Raw genomic sequence first — 15,350 nt, 5'->3', positions numbered from 1 at the left:
TAGTATACAGAAAATCCCTATAGAAAACCTTAGCTGAAAAGTAGAAGTAAGACAGATTGCATACATCAGATGGGAAGGGGGAAGGGTGGGCGTATTGAGACAAAGAGGACAGATGTATGGTAGAGGATGGAAGTGGATTTTTAGTGAACTTAGTGTAGTATACACACATGTTGACATCCAATGATGCATGCCTGAATTATATATATATAATATTATTATTATATCATAACATATGTTATATATTATAATATATATCATATCTTACATAATGTTATAATACAATGTTACTTAAAAAGGATAGTATAACAATAATAGAATTTCATTGAACTTTAAACATGGAACTGAGAAAAATTATAGATATGAAGAAACTGGTAACAAAGTTATGTACCTATTTGTTAGAAAAAGTACCTATCTAAAAATATATAAATGCTTATACAATATTGAAAGTTGAGACATCAAAAGTTACTGTGGCTATATCTCACTGTTGGAATCATAGATAATATTAATTTTCTTCTGTGCTTTCCTTTAATTTCATTTTTTAAAAAAGATTTATTTATTTATGCATACAGAACTGGGGTACAGGCCAGGGAGGTGAGAGCATGCACCAGAGATAGAGTAGGGAGCAGAACAGGCAGATTGATGGAGTACACTGCTAAAGGTAGCAGCGGGCAGGTCAGGAGGGGGTCTGCAGCACCATATGGGTCACCTTCAGGGCCAGGGATTGAACTTGCACAGAAGCAGCTGCGGCCAGCTTTGCAGTGCTGCACTCCAACCCATTGCACCACTAGGGAGGGCCCTCCTTTCAATTTTTTTATTATAAAAGTATATTATTCTTTTAATGAGATTTATAAATGTTATCAAATCTATGTGTGCATTTTTAAATGTTATGTACTTTGGAGTCCTAGACAATATTTTCTTTTTTTCTGCTTCTCTGTCTTTTTAAAAATATTTATTTTTGTGTATAGGGCTGGAGTGTACGCCAGAGATGTGGGAGGTGAAAGGATTCACCAAAGATAGAGTAGGGAGCAGAACAGGTGGATTCACTCAAATTGCTAAGGGGAGCAGTGGGCAAGACAGGAGGGGTCTACTGTGCCAATCTCCCTGGCCAGGGATTAAAATCAGGATGTAGTGGTGATAGTGCTGAGACTCAGCCCCTCGGCCACCAGAGAGGCCTTTCTTCTCTTTCCTTAAACATGTATCTTCTCTTCCACTTTTGCTTTGATCACATACTTTCAGGAACAAATTCCTTAAACTTAACTTGTTGACCCCCCCAGAAGGGACAAATATGGTTTGATTCTGACCTGTGGTTGAAGCAAGACAAAAGAAGCCCTTACCTGAATATCAGTCAATTTCTCCAAGAGCCGGCTAGCCAGCTTAGGACCATGCTCCATCGTTGGAATATGTAGAGTCTGTGAATATAAACCAGACATGATGTAATTTGAGAATACTCCCATATCAGTGACAAGAAGGAAGACACTTAACTACACCGTGTAGAAAGACAACCCCACTGAGATGAAGGATGAAACTATGAGAACCTGCTCATATATACTAGCTTCTTATGCTGGTTCTTTATTTGTATTTTTTCACTTTTTTGTATAGAAATAGAAGTAGGTCAGAGATGCAGGAAGTGAGAGGATTCAAGAGACAGAATGGGGAGCAGAACAGTGAATCCATTGCAATACATTGCTGAGGGGAGCAGCTGTGAGACAGGAGAGGTTTGCTGTGCCATATGTGGATTAACTCCCTGGCCAGGGAGCAAACTCAGGCTGTAAGGGTGATAGTAGTGAGATTTGACCCCTAAGCCACCAGGGAGGCCCCTCTCTCTTTTTAGAAATTGTACTATTTTTATTGAGGTGGAGCCAGTATACAGCACTGTATATGATTCAGAGGTATAGGTTCACATCTCTTCAGAAGTATGGCTTTTTCCTATGCAAATCTGAGTAGAAATAAATGAGCCGATGATAGCTCATTTCTTGTCTATAGGATGGCTTTGGGGTACAGCTGGTTTATATGCCAGCCTTTAGTCTGATTTGAGGAAACAATGAAATGTCAGGTATATTTAAAAAAGTGTCTAAAAATTCTACCTCTTCCAGAAGTCTGAGAACCTACAAGAGTAAATGAGTAGCCGCCACGTGAAAACCTCTTGCCAGGGAGTGAGAACCCAAGCTCTTTGGCCAAAAATTAAATCAAGTCACTCCAGGGGCTTACAGAAAGCCAGTTTATGGCTTCGCAGAGGGTTTTTTCTTTTTAACCTGTTTCTGTTCCAAGCCACCCTCCATGGCCACAACCTCTAACATTGTGGAGAACATGGTTAAATTCAGGGCTGAGTGAGATTTTATGTCCCTAATTCATACCAAGTTGTGCCCATTCCTGTCTCACTGGTTTATGAGATTTTGATGGTTTGAATTTGCTAGATAGAGTATGCTCTTACTTTCATTGTTATGTTTCTTAGGATAATTAATGCACCCTTTGGCTCTAACTGCCCCCAAAAACAAGACCTTAAAAAAATGTCAAACTTTGCAAACTTATTTCTAGAAATGAAATAATACTGGATTTAAAATATGACCTAATAACAACTTTAATTCTTTATGAAAGTCAACCAATAATATGCTACATAGTAGTAAAATAGTAAAATATAAAACAGGAAATTTATAATCAGTATAATGTTGATCTAGCACAGAATCATTCTCCCCTTGAAATAATGAATCTGTGGACAGAACTATTTCAGGAGCCATTTCCTAAAAGCAAGTTAAAAAACTTCAAGTAATAAAGCAGTCAACATTTAATCAGCAGAAAAAGACAATTCAACCAGCTGAGGAAAAATAATTACAATATTGAGTTTACAAAGCAATTAAAATGTACTTAATAAGAGTGACTTAGTGAATTCACAACAAACCCACATGCTCTAAGCTACAGAACTAGGTGATGATTTTAATCATAAGTATTAGTTTTGTTAAAAAGGGAAATGCAAAAAAAAAAAACCTGTCAAGAAAAATAGAAGTACAGGTTAGTTTTGGGAAAGAAAAAATATCTTGAATTGTTTTAGGAAAACTTTAATAAATGTACCAACTTTACCAAATGAAAACTTTTTATAAACTGAGCTAAATGAAGATGGTGATGATGAAAATAGGAGTTGATCAAATTCATTTTTCACTCCTCCTCTCATAGTTTGGAAGTATTTTTGGAAATCAGAACCTGGAATCTAACTACCTTCCTTTGTGAGTTGGTAGAAAATAGTAAGTGAGGAAACCAACTGGCACATCTTCAATCCCTACCTTGGCAGAAAGCAGATATGATACTGGCCCAAGGAAAGTACTGACTTCCCACCTTTTTGAGCTCGTATGAAACTGAAAAGATGATCCTAAGTGATTTGGTAACAAAGGTTCATGAAGATAAATTGCACCCCCAATTAATGGAATGACAAGTTAAAACAAACAAACAAACAAAAAAACTGTATGCAACCTGGGGCTAACTAGCATGTCTTTCACACATTCGGAAAATTAAGCTATAGGCAAATGTTGGAGAATGACAGGAAATGAGAAAATGCTGCCTTACCTCACCCTTGTGCAGTATCTCTGACACCGGACAAACCACACAGGCAGTGCCGGAGCCAAACATCTCCCTCACTCGCCCGCCCTCCAGGCCTGCAGTCAGCTCATCCATGGTGAGATACCTCTCTGACACCTTAAATTCACCCTGTGTGGAATATGAAAGTTAAAATCATACCTAAATGAAGAGCGATACAAAACAAAACCTGCAAATTTACCCCCCTCCCCTCATCACCTTGCTTTCCTACTTTATATTCTGCCTGAATTCAGATAATGTCATAATTACCTTGGATGGGAAAATTGCAGGAAGCAACACTATCTCACTGGAGAAAACACTGAGATGGGATGTGGTCAACTGCAGAGTCACAGCATCTCCAAATGAGATGATCAGAAGTAAAACTACCTGGTCCATTTTCATTTATACCTAATTTTGAGCCTTTAATTTATTGTCAGGTGTCAAGTCTCCAAGTTGACACTCTGAGTAATGCCTTCTTCACTCATAGCTTAAACTTATGTTATTACAAGAGAATATATTAATATATAATTGTAGTAATTATAGCTACCACTTATCTAGCGCCCATTGTAAGCCAAGTTCTCTCATTTTTCAGGTGGGTGTTATTTATAGATGAGGAAATTAGGGTTCAGGAGGCTGAGGGACATCACAAGGCCATGCAAAAAGTAGATAGCAGAAAATGGATTCAAACTCAGGTCTGACGAGAACTGCTTCAAATCTGGTCCTTTTTGAATGTTTTGGTGTCTTTTATGGAATAAAAACATAAATGCAGTTTAAGTATTTAAAATATTTTATGATTTTTAAATCATTGAAGGTAAATTTGGATTTTACTTATGAAAGTGAGTCATTCTTTCATAGATGTAGTAATGCACTCAGTGGTTCAGTAATAGGAATAGTGAACTGGGATTCAGTGCTATTACCCGTGAGCCATAAATCCACTGATTCAGTTGACTTTACCTCATGTATCCTCTTCGTTCTCTTTAGGATCACATTAGTTCAGTTTCAACATAGAATTGTTGTTATAAACTCTTAGACTTCAGACTTATTTGAACATTTTATTTTCTCAAGGATGGAAAAAAAATGCTTATTCTTTTAAGCTATTCAGTTTCTTCTGTTTAACATTCATTCTGTCATCTGCTTAATTCTTATTCTTTCATGTTAGTGACTTCAAGTTCAAGATTTGTCAACAGGCTATTTGAATTAAGGATAACAAAGAATGGATATATTCTTAAAATGAGTGTATTTTTTAAAACCTATAAATGCACAAGAGATGAAAATGGAAATCACAGGTGAGATTCAAAACATGAAACTAAGACCTACATTTGGGCAAGAAAGTTTTTTCTGCAGTAGAAATAAGACTATTTGAAAGTTTCAACTTATCATAGTTTGCAATTGCAATGATGTTGTCCAAAGGTAAATTAATTAATTAATTAATTAATTAATACCATCCCACAAAGCCAGCCAGTTAAACTGAAAACAAACTGAGTTCTGTGTTCTGGATAAGGTCGGGGAAGGGGGGTGAGGGGAGGAATAGAGGAGTCTTTTGTAAATAAACAGAATTGTTTTTCCTCTTCTCACCCTTACTTATCTTTGGACAATTTCCCTTGTCTGGCAAGTAATGGTAACCCCCCACATGCCTCTTGGCATTTATGTCTCACTGTTTTAAAATAGCTTTTAAAATAAATTACAGCTAAGGAGTCAAGAAAAAACTTCCTCCATAATAACCTATTTTTCATGCTAGCAAATCATTAGTGTGGGAAGCCATTCCCACTTGCAGCTTGTCATCAAGCCTTCTGTACTTGGTGGATTTTTTTTTCCTTTAATAAAACAAAAATTACCGAGCTTCAAAAATACATCTTTCCAACTGCAAACATATTTAGGACAGGGCAAGCTGTTTGAAATTATACCAACAGTTTGTAAATGTCATGCCCAATGTGCCAGCCAGCATGTGGCAGTTGGGTCTTGTCTACTTCAGGGTTTTGTAGGATTATTTATAGCACATTTCTTCTATTTCCAAAGCCTTTTTACAGAGAAACTGTGCTAGTACCCTCCTAGATAATGCGTGTGTTTCTAAACATTTGACCACAGTCCATTCAAAGCCTTTTCATATTCCCTGGAGACCACTTGAACACATGGGTCAAAAGGTTCCAGCTAAGAAGTTTGGCCAGATAACCAGCTCATTGAGAATTCATCTCGAGTATGTTATCATGTCATTTCCAGTACCAAGGGGTTGAACCCTCTTGTCTGTGTCACGCAGTTCAGAAAGTCTGTGGAAAATAACTCTTCATTTGCCTGAGTGTTTGACTTTAAAATAAGCCTGAGTGTGAACTAAGGAGAACAAAGGGCAGGAAGGAGGGAGAAAGAAAGCGACCAACTACTAATGTGTGTTGATAGTAGTTTATAAGTCAATAAAATATCTTTAACTTCTTTGACAAGCATGGTGATGATGGAATAAAGGAGGAAGGGCAGAACTAGCATCACTGCTATTTGGGAACAACACATTCAGACTTGAAAAGGTAAGAGCTGCCCAGATGGGAGGACCTGAAGCGCAGACCAGGTGAGGTGGTAGGAGGCAGCAGGCATAGAGCTTGAGACTAGCACCAGCACACTACTTCGCTGGGACAACTTGCTAAACTGGTTCCTCTCTACCCTCCCTATAAACAATACTTATTTGATAGTCTTGCCAAGACAGTCCTTCTAAGTGAGTTCTTTTCACTCCGGTTAAGCTTTAAAGATTAGATAACAGTGGTTGTAACGAGAGGATGTTATTTCAACATAAAGTTGGGCTTATTTGGGTTACGTTTTGTTTCATGCTTATAAACAATGTTCATGCCAAAGGCACCCACCCACTTGTGTGCCAAGTCCAGAATGCTCTGCCGTGTCACTCCTGGAAGGATGATGCCATCTAGCGGAGGGGTTGCCAGTTCTTCTTCTGTCAATTAGAAATTGGAATATTTTCAAACTTTTGAGCTGGATTAGCCTTGCCTAATACCAATAGTCATTTTTTATAACAATTTCTGGCAACTTTGCAAGAAACATGAAGATGATATTACTATATTGTGTCATCAAATTTCCCAAATCAGTTCATGTTTGAAGACATTAAGAAGAGAAAGAAACCAGTTAGTTGTCTCTAATTTAGCCAGTAAAAAAGATCATTTTTCTACTGACAATGAAGGTTTTTTGGATTATTCTGAAGAGGACCCTGCTGAAATCAACATTTACGGCACCAGACTAGTGCTGATCAGAAATTAGAGTAATCCAGATAGGATTTTTTTTAGCAATACTAATCATACCAAGCTTTATAAGAATACAGCGGAAGTGCCCAATCCCTATGCAGGCTGGCCATGCTCACCTCCCTTTGCTGAGGCTGTCCATAATGATTTTCAGACCTGAGGAAGCATTCATATCAAATATAAAGATGCTGACTTCACCCTCTGAGATTCAAATCTAATGGTCTCAGGATAGGTGCAAATTGTATGTGGCTAACAGGGTAAACACAAGGCAGAAAAACAAAACCCCACAGGGCCAGCCTGGACTGCCAACATCAAGCCAAGGTCAAGACTCCTAACACCGGGAGGCTGGATGTCTGCAGGGTGAGTGTGGTCTATCTGCAGTCACAGCTCTACTTGAAAAAGATGCCTCTGGCTCTGAGAACCCTCCTTGCCTCTTCACCTCTAGTCCCTGAGGATCTGAATCTTGTGACAAACGGAAATCTTAAATCATCAGTTTGTGAAGAAGTAGGACCTTATACATGTCTTGCCCATCATGTATTTATAGAGAAGCTCGCTTGAAGGGACTACCCAGGAGCCCTCCAAAGCTATAGAGAAATCACACAAATGTCTTTGAGCATTGTTTTGCAGCGAAATAGGACCCACCTGTTTAAAGTTCTTTCAGAATCATCTCATGCAATTTGTACGTTACCAAAGAAGAAACTGAGACCATCCCCTTATCAACAAGTCACTTGATGAGGTTGGTGATACTGGAACAGTCAGGACCACAGCCTGAGGGGCCCGAAACTGGCCACTGCCTTTTCTCCTATGGCCTGGTTCACCCACTCTGCTGTGCTTACATCAACATCCCACAGCCAAACCATGTGAAAGACTGAAACTCCATTCATTTCTATGTCCCTAAAACTCGGCATCATGCCTGGCCTAGAGTGGTTTATAATGTATGTTTTTGAATAAAAAATAAATGAATAATCCTCCTTGCTAGGCTATAGCAGTATGACTTTTTTGAATTTTGTTTCTAAAAATCATCTGCTGGAAACTGCTTTCTGGAAAGAAGAAAATTTGTTCTTGGCAGTGTTCTTGGGGCTACTTTTTGTCATGTTTAGAAGTGTTGATCTCAAAATAAACCTGTGTTTTGCAGTAACTAGCTGGATGTATACTGTGTAGATCTGTATGTGTGTGCATGCACACACACCACACTCAGAGACAAACACACAGCCAGCGCCCTGGACTTTCCTTGTGCTTACTGAGCTCTAAGACCACACCAAATTAAATAAAAACAGTGGCCCTTTTGCAAATGTAGTTTTGTGAAATATATTTAACACCCAAAACTGTAACCACTAGCCCGAGGTCAAGGAACAGAACATCTGCTTCTCTGGTTGCCAGACAGAGATGATGACATGACAACATTTGGGTGAGAAATATTCATTTTCCTCTGCAAACCACAAACATGCTCACAAGAGCCAGAACTAGCTCCAGATTGCCCAACATGAGGAAAACAGAGCCTACAAACGCAGCTTGTTTTTGACAGAAAAATCATTCTTAGGGGATGAGGAATGTAGAAGCAATAACAGCAGGATTCATCTGTGACTTCCCAAAGTCAGGCACTAATGGGAACCAGGAATGTGGGTTTGCATCAATGCCCTATACACTGTCAGCGCCCTTAGTCATTTATTCAACAAATATATCCTGGGTGTCTCCTGGGAGCAGCTGGCTGCTCCAAACACCAGGGATACAGCAGAAAACCAGACAGGCCCCTTGCTCCCTTTCTAGTGAGCTAACAGTCATGTTAAATAGTATGTTAGATTCAGGGGGCCATGGAAAGGGGAGGTGAGGAGAGTGTTGGATGAGGGAGTTGGTGATTCTTATTAAGGTGCTCTTATTGGGAACGAAATATGTTGGCAGAACTTTGAGGGCAGAGGAAGGTCAGGTACCATGGCATCTGAGGGCAGAAGGCTCCAGGCCGAGTTGGTAGAAATGCCTGACATGGGGGGACGAGCATGGGTCCTCAGTGGACTGCAGGAACATCAATGCTCCTGGCCACGATTGTTCTCCCAGAGGAGATGTGAACTGTGGGACTGGGGCTTATTTTCAGGATAGCACCAATGTTCAGTACAAGATAAAACTGTTTTTATAACAGTGACAAGCTAGGGTGTGCATGTTCAAGTACTCATCCCAGAGAGAGAATGAGATCAGCCCTGTGATCTGAGCTCCTCGTTTTCTGTTACCAAAGTCAGTTCCGACAGGACTTCCAGGCCACGTGCTTCAAATGGTCCCCTCACAGGGTACTGTGCTGTGCACACAGATTCTCTCCTTTGTCTACCTAGCTCCTCCAAAAACAGCCATTATGGAGAAATTCCCAGTTAAGAAAAAGAACTCTGCTTATAGCTCTTATAGAAAGTTGTAAGAAACTCAATATTTTATTGATTTTTAAAAATTTATTATTTGGGGCCCTCCCTGGTGGCACAACAGGTTAAAGCACAGCACTGCAAAGCTATCCATAGCTACTTCAGTACGAGTTTGATCCCTGGCCAGGGAGGTGACCCACATGGCACGGCAGACCTCTCCTGTCTCACCTGCTGCTCCTCCCAGCAGTATATTTCAATCCCTCTGCCTGTTCTGCTCCCCATTCTATCTCTGGTGAATCATCTCACTGTGCCTGCACTATGGCCTATACTCCAGTTCTGTATGTATAAATAAATATTTTTTAATTAATTATTTGTATTTTCCTACAACCACATTGTATATAAGTCAAGTCACCCTAGCAGTGCTTCACTGCCTATCATTGCTCAAATGTTATTCCTGATTTCTACTTCATTTCTCTCATGCTTTCCTTTCTCCTTCAAATTTTATTTGATCTGAAGGGACACAGACACATTAAAACTAAGGCATGTCAAGCACCCACAGTCTGAGTAGAAACTCTTAATAATATTTAGAAATTACAAATACTCCAGTAGAAATTTGTTTTTGTCTTTTAAATATTTATTTATTTATTCATTCAGAGCCGGGGTATAGACCAGAGTTGCAGGGGTGGTGAAAGGATTCACTAGAAACAGAGTGGGGAGCAGAACAGGCAGATAGACAAGGGCTGAGAAGGAGAGATCTGCTGTGCCATTTGGTTACCTTGGGGGCGGGGACTGAATTTGCACTGAACTGGTTGTGGCTAGCTTACAGTGTTGTGCTTTAACCTGCTGTGCCACCAGGGAGGGCCAGAAATTTTGTTTTTAATGGTGTATGTTATATGAGTCAGAAGACAAATTCATTCATTTCTATTCTGAACTTTAAAAGCCATGGGGGAAACAGTCCATGATTATTGTTTGAGTAAGGGGTGATTTTTCATGAGGGCAATTTCTGTTTAAATCATGTAACTTTGATTTAGACTGTGTTTAAATCTTGACATTTTCCATCCTTAAATAATGATGTTACCACTTCTATATGATGCAACTGTTTTTGTTGAGGTTGTGTCTTGGGGGGAGGGTGGTTGTGGGGAGAATGGGAAGAAGAACAGGCAAGTGGGAAGAATAAGAGTCAGCTCTGGTTGCCACCTTTCAAGCCTGGCTTTTGATACAAACACACACACACACACACACACACACACACACACGTCTTATGCCATAATTCAAATGTAGAAAACACAAAAACTCCACTATAAATTTTGTTTTTAAACAGTGCCAAGTATACACAGCAGGAGTGGAAGAAAGAGCAATGTGTGTCACCGGCTGTTCATATGCCAAGGGTTACCCAGGGCCAAATTCATGACAGGGCAAACTCCCCACACCTTCTACTTATTCTATCTCTGACTGGACCCTAAGCTGTTGCCTCTTAGTCTCTGCAGCCAATGCTTAGATAGCTCTGTAGCTCTGAAGTCAGCCACATCTGAATCACCATTTTCCTCTATTTGTAGCCAAATAACAAAAGAGCAAAACAAGTTAATGTAACTGTTTTAAAAATAAAAAAAAATCATTTAAAATTTAATTGAAATGATATCAAGACTTTATAAGTATTTAGGCACATGTCATTTTACATTTCTAAGCTTCATATTCAGTGCTGTGAAATAAATAGCATAGGACTGAAAACAAGTCTAAAAATATTTTTAAAGTTTTTATGACTACTAAAACTCTAAGGAAATGAACACACCTATCTGTATTTTTCCCTTTTATTTGTCATTTAATCAAATGTCATAGACTTTGCTAACACCTCATTGAACCCCTTTGTTTTCTGCCAAAAAATTTAAAAAAAAAAAGCAGTGAGATAATGGGCATTCAGGGTATTAAAGTACTAAAGTAGCAAATTATGACATAAACAAACACATTAGTAATATTGAATGAACCAAGAGTTAAGTCCCCAAATGGACCAATTTGTCCTTAAGACAGAATACTTTATTCAAATTGAGGTTCAGAGTAAACCTGAAAGACTTCTGATCAAAAAATGTAGTAATAGGCACCAACTGGTAAAAGAATAGTGTGAGCAGAGCACAGTAAATTTTATTTATCAGTTCAATCATCAGGCCGACCATATTTACCACTTCAGCATTTCATGAATGCAGTAAGATAGTAAATGACCACTGAAATGACCTGAGGCCTAGCCCCAAACACAAAGGATGTTAACATGAAAAACATGTTAAGAATATGATAGAGGAGAAGCTAGCCTATCTTCTATTGTAGGGGCTGAAATTCCTTAAGTTGATATGTGAATCATAAGTATATTAAAGCTGAAACAAAACCAAGCAAACAAAAACATTTTTTAAAAAGTTCAATATCGGCCCCCGCTGGTGGCACAGCGGGTTAAAGCACAGCACTAAGAAGCTTAAGTCACTTCTGCATGAGTTCGATCCCCGCCTGCCCCGGAGATGACCACATGGCGTGGCAGACCTCTCCTGGCCCACCCGCTGCTCCCCTCAGCAGTGTACTTTGACAGTCTGCCTGTTGTGCTCCCCATTCTGTCTCTGGTGGCTCTCCCACCCTCCACATCTCTGGCCTGTACCCCAGTTCTGTATGAATAAATAAATAAATCTTTAAAAAAAAAAAGTTCAATATCTTCAATTCATGTCTATTGGGACAGTAAAATCACAGTGAGTCTTACCCTTCTAAGGTTCAGGTGTTTTTCTTTTTAGTATCTTCTAACTTATTGGAAAATGTCTAACAGCTGAAATATGAGTGAATTACCTCCATCTTCATTTATCCAGTAGAGAAAAAGATTCATAGTTCCAACTTCGGTTATTTGATTGTCCTCTCCATACAGCCACAGCACCTGTTGACACCCATTGTCAAGTGCTTCACATTGGGCAAAAAGAGATGAAGCATAATTCCTTTGAAGAAAGAGGAAATATACTGATCATGAAGCTACTTCAACCTCAAGCACTAAAATCCGCAAATCTTTAATTTACATGCAGTTGTAATCAATGTTCATTCTCTTTCTCACTCACACATTAACTGCATAATATTAAAGGAACTCCATTAGAGAACCTAAGAGATCAAATTGCATTCATTTGAGATAACACAGCAAAATATTATGGAACTCTAAAGTAGTGATGACACATGAACAGAAGCAAATAACCTAGTTAATAACAGTTAAAAGTGATTGAGGTTTTTTCACATACCAAACAATTTATTATTTCATTGTGACCTCACATGAATAATCTGATCTAGTCACTATCATTATAGCCATAGTTCAGAAGAGAAATTGGGGCTTTAGAGAAGTAACTCGTGGCAAGTTACAGCAATTAAGTAGCAGAGCACAAAGCCTGTGCTCTTAATGGAGACCTTAAATACATGCAATAAATATCCAGTACCCAACATGAAAATTTCCCCCAAAAGACAGGATAAAATGGTAAAAATCCTGCTTTAAACCAAAAGTATCTCAAAAGTCCCTTTTTCTCAACCTACACTTTTTTTTTTCAACCTACACTTTTTATCTTGATTATCCAAAATCAGAACATGCATATGTTTTTTGAAAGGCAATACAGCTCAGTAGTAGTTTAGTTTATTACCTTATTGAACTTAAATGTGAAAATTAGGGAGGAAACAAAATAGGATGAAAATTTTAGATAAAGCCCAAGAGTTCTCAAGTAAATAGGATGCTTGCTTGCCTCCCAAGTCCTGGTTATGATTCACACCTTTGACTCTCAGAAGACTTGAGTAAACAAGTGTGAGCAGCACTACCACGGGACAGTCAGGGCTAGCAAATGATCCCTGGACCTGAACTTGGCATGTGAATCCCCCAGGAATATACAGAAATAATCGATCAAGCAGACAATAATACCATCTTCTACAAAATACCTCTCAACTCTTTGAAATGACCTTTTGTTACAAATGGACAAGATTAAATGTGAAGTACTACCTAAGCACACATAAGCACAAGAGCCATATATTAAAGAGGCTGCCTGCCACAAACTGCCATGCATATCTGCACAACTTCCTACTCTGTTCTCTTTGTTCCTTCCTAAGGAGCCAAGTCATTCTGCTTGAGTTGGTAATCATGAACATCTTGCCTTGCACAATTTAAAGGATGAACATATCATCTAAGCTGCTCACAATTCTTCTCTGAGCTCTTTCACTTAATCTCTTTAATTAAAATAGCACTGCATTATGTAAGTTTCATATGTGCGGTCAATACAAGTCAACCTTTCTAGATACAACATCGAAGTCCAATGTTATCCTTGAGCACACAGTTGACCCTTTGACCCAATTCACCTACCACTTTTCTCTTTAACCTTCTGGTAACCATAAATTTCTCTAATAGTTCTAAAAGTGCAACCTTTTGTTTATAGCTGTGTAGTATTCTGGTGTGTGTGTGTGTGTGTGTCCTAATAAATCTCATCTTCTTTATCCAGTCATCTGTTGATGGACATTTAGAGTGTTTCTAGCTCTTAGTTATTGGAAATTGGTTGCACCAATTTACATTCCCACCAATGTGCACAGACAGTCCTCTCCACATCCCCACTAACACTGACTATTTCTTAGCTTGGATAACAACCATTCTGAATGATGTGAAATGATATTTCATTGTTTTTAAATTTGCATTGTCCCAATAGATGATGGACATCTTTTCAGATGTCTTAGGTCTTCATTGGATGAATATCTATTGAGATCCTCTGCTCATTTTTTAATTGGATTGTTTGTGTTTGTGATTGAGGCTTTTGAGTTCTTTATATATTTTGAGTATTAACCGTTTGTCAGACATTAATATCTTTTTTCATTCAGTAAAATATCTTTTTATTTTGATGATAGTTTGACTGTGCAGAAACTTTTTATTTTGGTGTGAGCCCATTTTTTAATTTCTGCTTTAGTTTCCCTTGTCACTGGGAAGGGTGGGAAGGCTAAAGGTGTCAAGGAGAATACAGCCTATGTCCTGCATATCTTATGGTTTCATGTTTCAGTCTTACAGCCAATGTCTTTAAGCCATGCTGAATTAATTTTTGTTTATTGTATTAGATAATCTTCTAATTTCTTTCTTTTGCATGTAGCTGTCCAGTTTTTGTAACCCCCACTTACTGAGGAGACTTTCCTTGCTCCACTAAAGTACTTGATTCCTTTGTCATAAATTAGTCATGTGTATGTGTGGGCTTATTTCTGGGTTCTCAGGTCTGTTTTATTGAACTGTGTCCATTTTTATTATAATATAATGATCCTTTGTGTTGTATTTTGAAGTCAGGGAGCACAATACCTCCACTTCTGATCATTTCTCTTTTCTTTAACTCAGGAGTATTTTTGCTCTTTGGAACCTTCTGCAGTTCCGAATGTTTTCATGATTTTTATTAGATTTCTATAAAGAATGCTATTGAGATGTTGACAGAGATTGTATTGAAACTCTCTACTGCTTTAGGTAATATAACCATTTTAATGATGCCACTCATCCAAGAACACAGAGTATCTTTCCATTTCTTTGTGTTTTCTTCTTCTTCTTTTTTAACAGTGTCTTAGTTTTCAGGTCTTTCACTTCTTTGGTGACGTTCATTACAAGCTACATAATCTTTTCAATGCAGCTGGTAAATGAAATGGTTTTTCTAACTTCTACTTCTGTTAGTTCATTATTTTCATGTTAAAACACAATATTATTTGTCTACTAATTTTGTAGTCTGTCACTTTATTGTATTCTTTTATCATTTCTAAAAATTTCTTAATGGAGTCTTTTCTCTATAGGTATTTTTATGCCATCTGAAAGCAATGATGGTTTAGCTTCTATTCTGATTTGGAAAATTTGCATAACCTTTTCTGATCTAATTGTTCTGATTAGGACTTCCAATACTATCTTGTCTTGTTCTAACCTTAGAAGATAACTTTTCAGTTTTTCACCATTGATTGTGAATCTGTCATATACAAACATTGTGTTGAGGTACATTCCTTCTATGCCCATTTTGTTGAGGGCTTCAATCATAAAATGATCTTTATATTAACCCAGTTATTGCAGGAAAGGAGGGTATTATTATAAATGAGGAAACTGGGGCCTAAACCAATGGTGTAGTATACCCAAAACTGTTGGATTTTTAATCCAGGTCTTTCTGACTTCTAAGTTTTCAATCAAGTACAAAATGAGTACAAGAAAAAAGAAAACAATAGATGG

The 15,350-nt window shown here is 38.1% G+C and overlaps 1 protein-coding gene across 4 annotated transcripts in view; it reads right to left on the bottom strand.

The window, feature by feature from the left end:
* Positions 1-15,350, bottom strand: part of BCAT1 (branched chain amino-acid transaminase 1, cytosolic) — an 83,107-nt gene that overhangs the window by 9,837 nt on the left and 57,920 nt on the right. For all 4 annotated transcript variants that reach the window (XM_012732897.1, XM_004693207.2, XM_012732898.1 and 1 more), the window contains 4 exons: positions 11,954-12,096; positions 6,408-6,493; positions 3,556-3,696; positions 1,335-1,409 (listed from right to left, as the gene is read on the bottom strand). In XM_012732897.1, coding sequence (XP_012588351.1) covers positions 1,335-1,409; positions 3,556-3,696; positions 6,408-6,493; positions 11,954-12,096 — 445 coding nt within the window. The remainder of the gene's footprint in view (positions 1-1,334; positions 1,410-3,555; positions 3,697-6,407; positions 6,494-11,953; positions 12,097-15,350) is intronic.

The sequence above is a fragment of the Condylura cristata genome, unplaced genomic scaffold, assembly GCF_000260355.1.
Source record: "Condylura cristata isolate star-nosed mole 26May11 unplaced genomic scaffold, ConCri1.0 scaffold00036, whole genome shotgun sequence".
Taxonomy (NCBI): Eukaryota; Metazoa; Chordata; class Mammalia; order Eulipotyphla; family Talpidae; genus Condylura; species Condylura cristata.
Note: the sequence above shows the minus strand (reverse complement) of the source record. Positions and strands in the feature narration are given on the sequence as shown.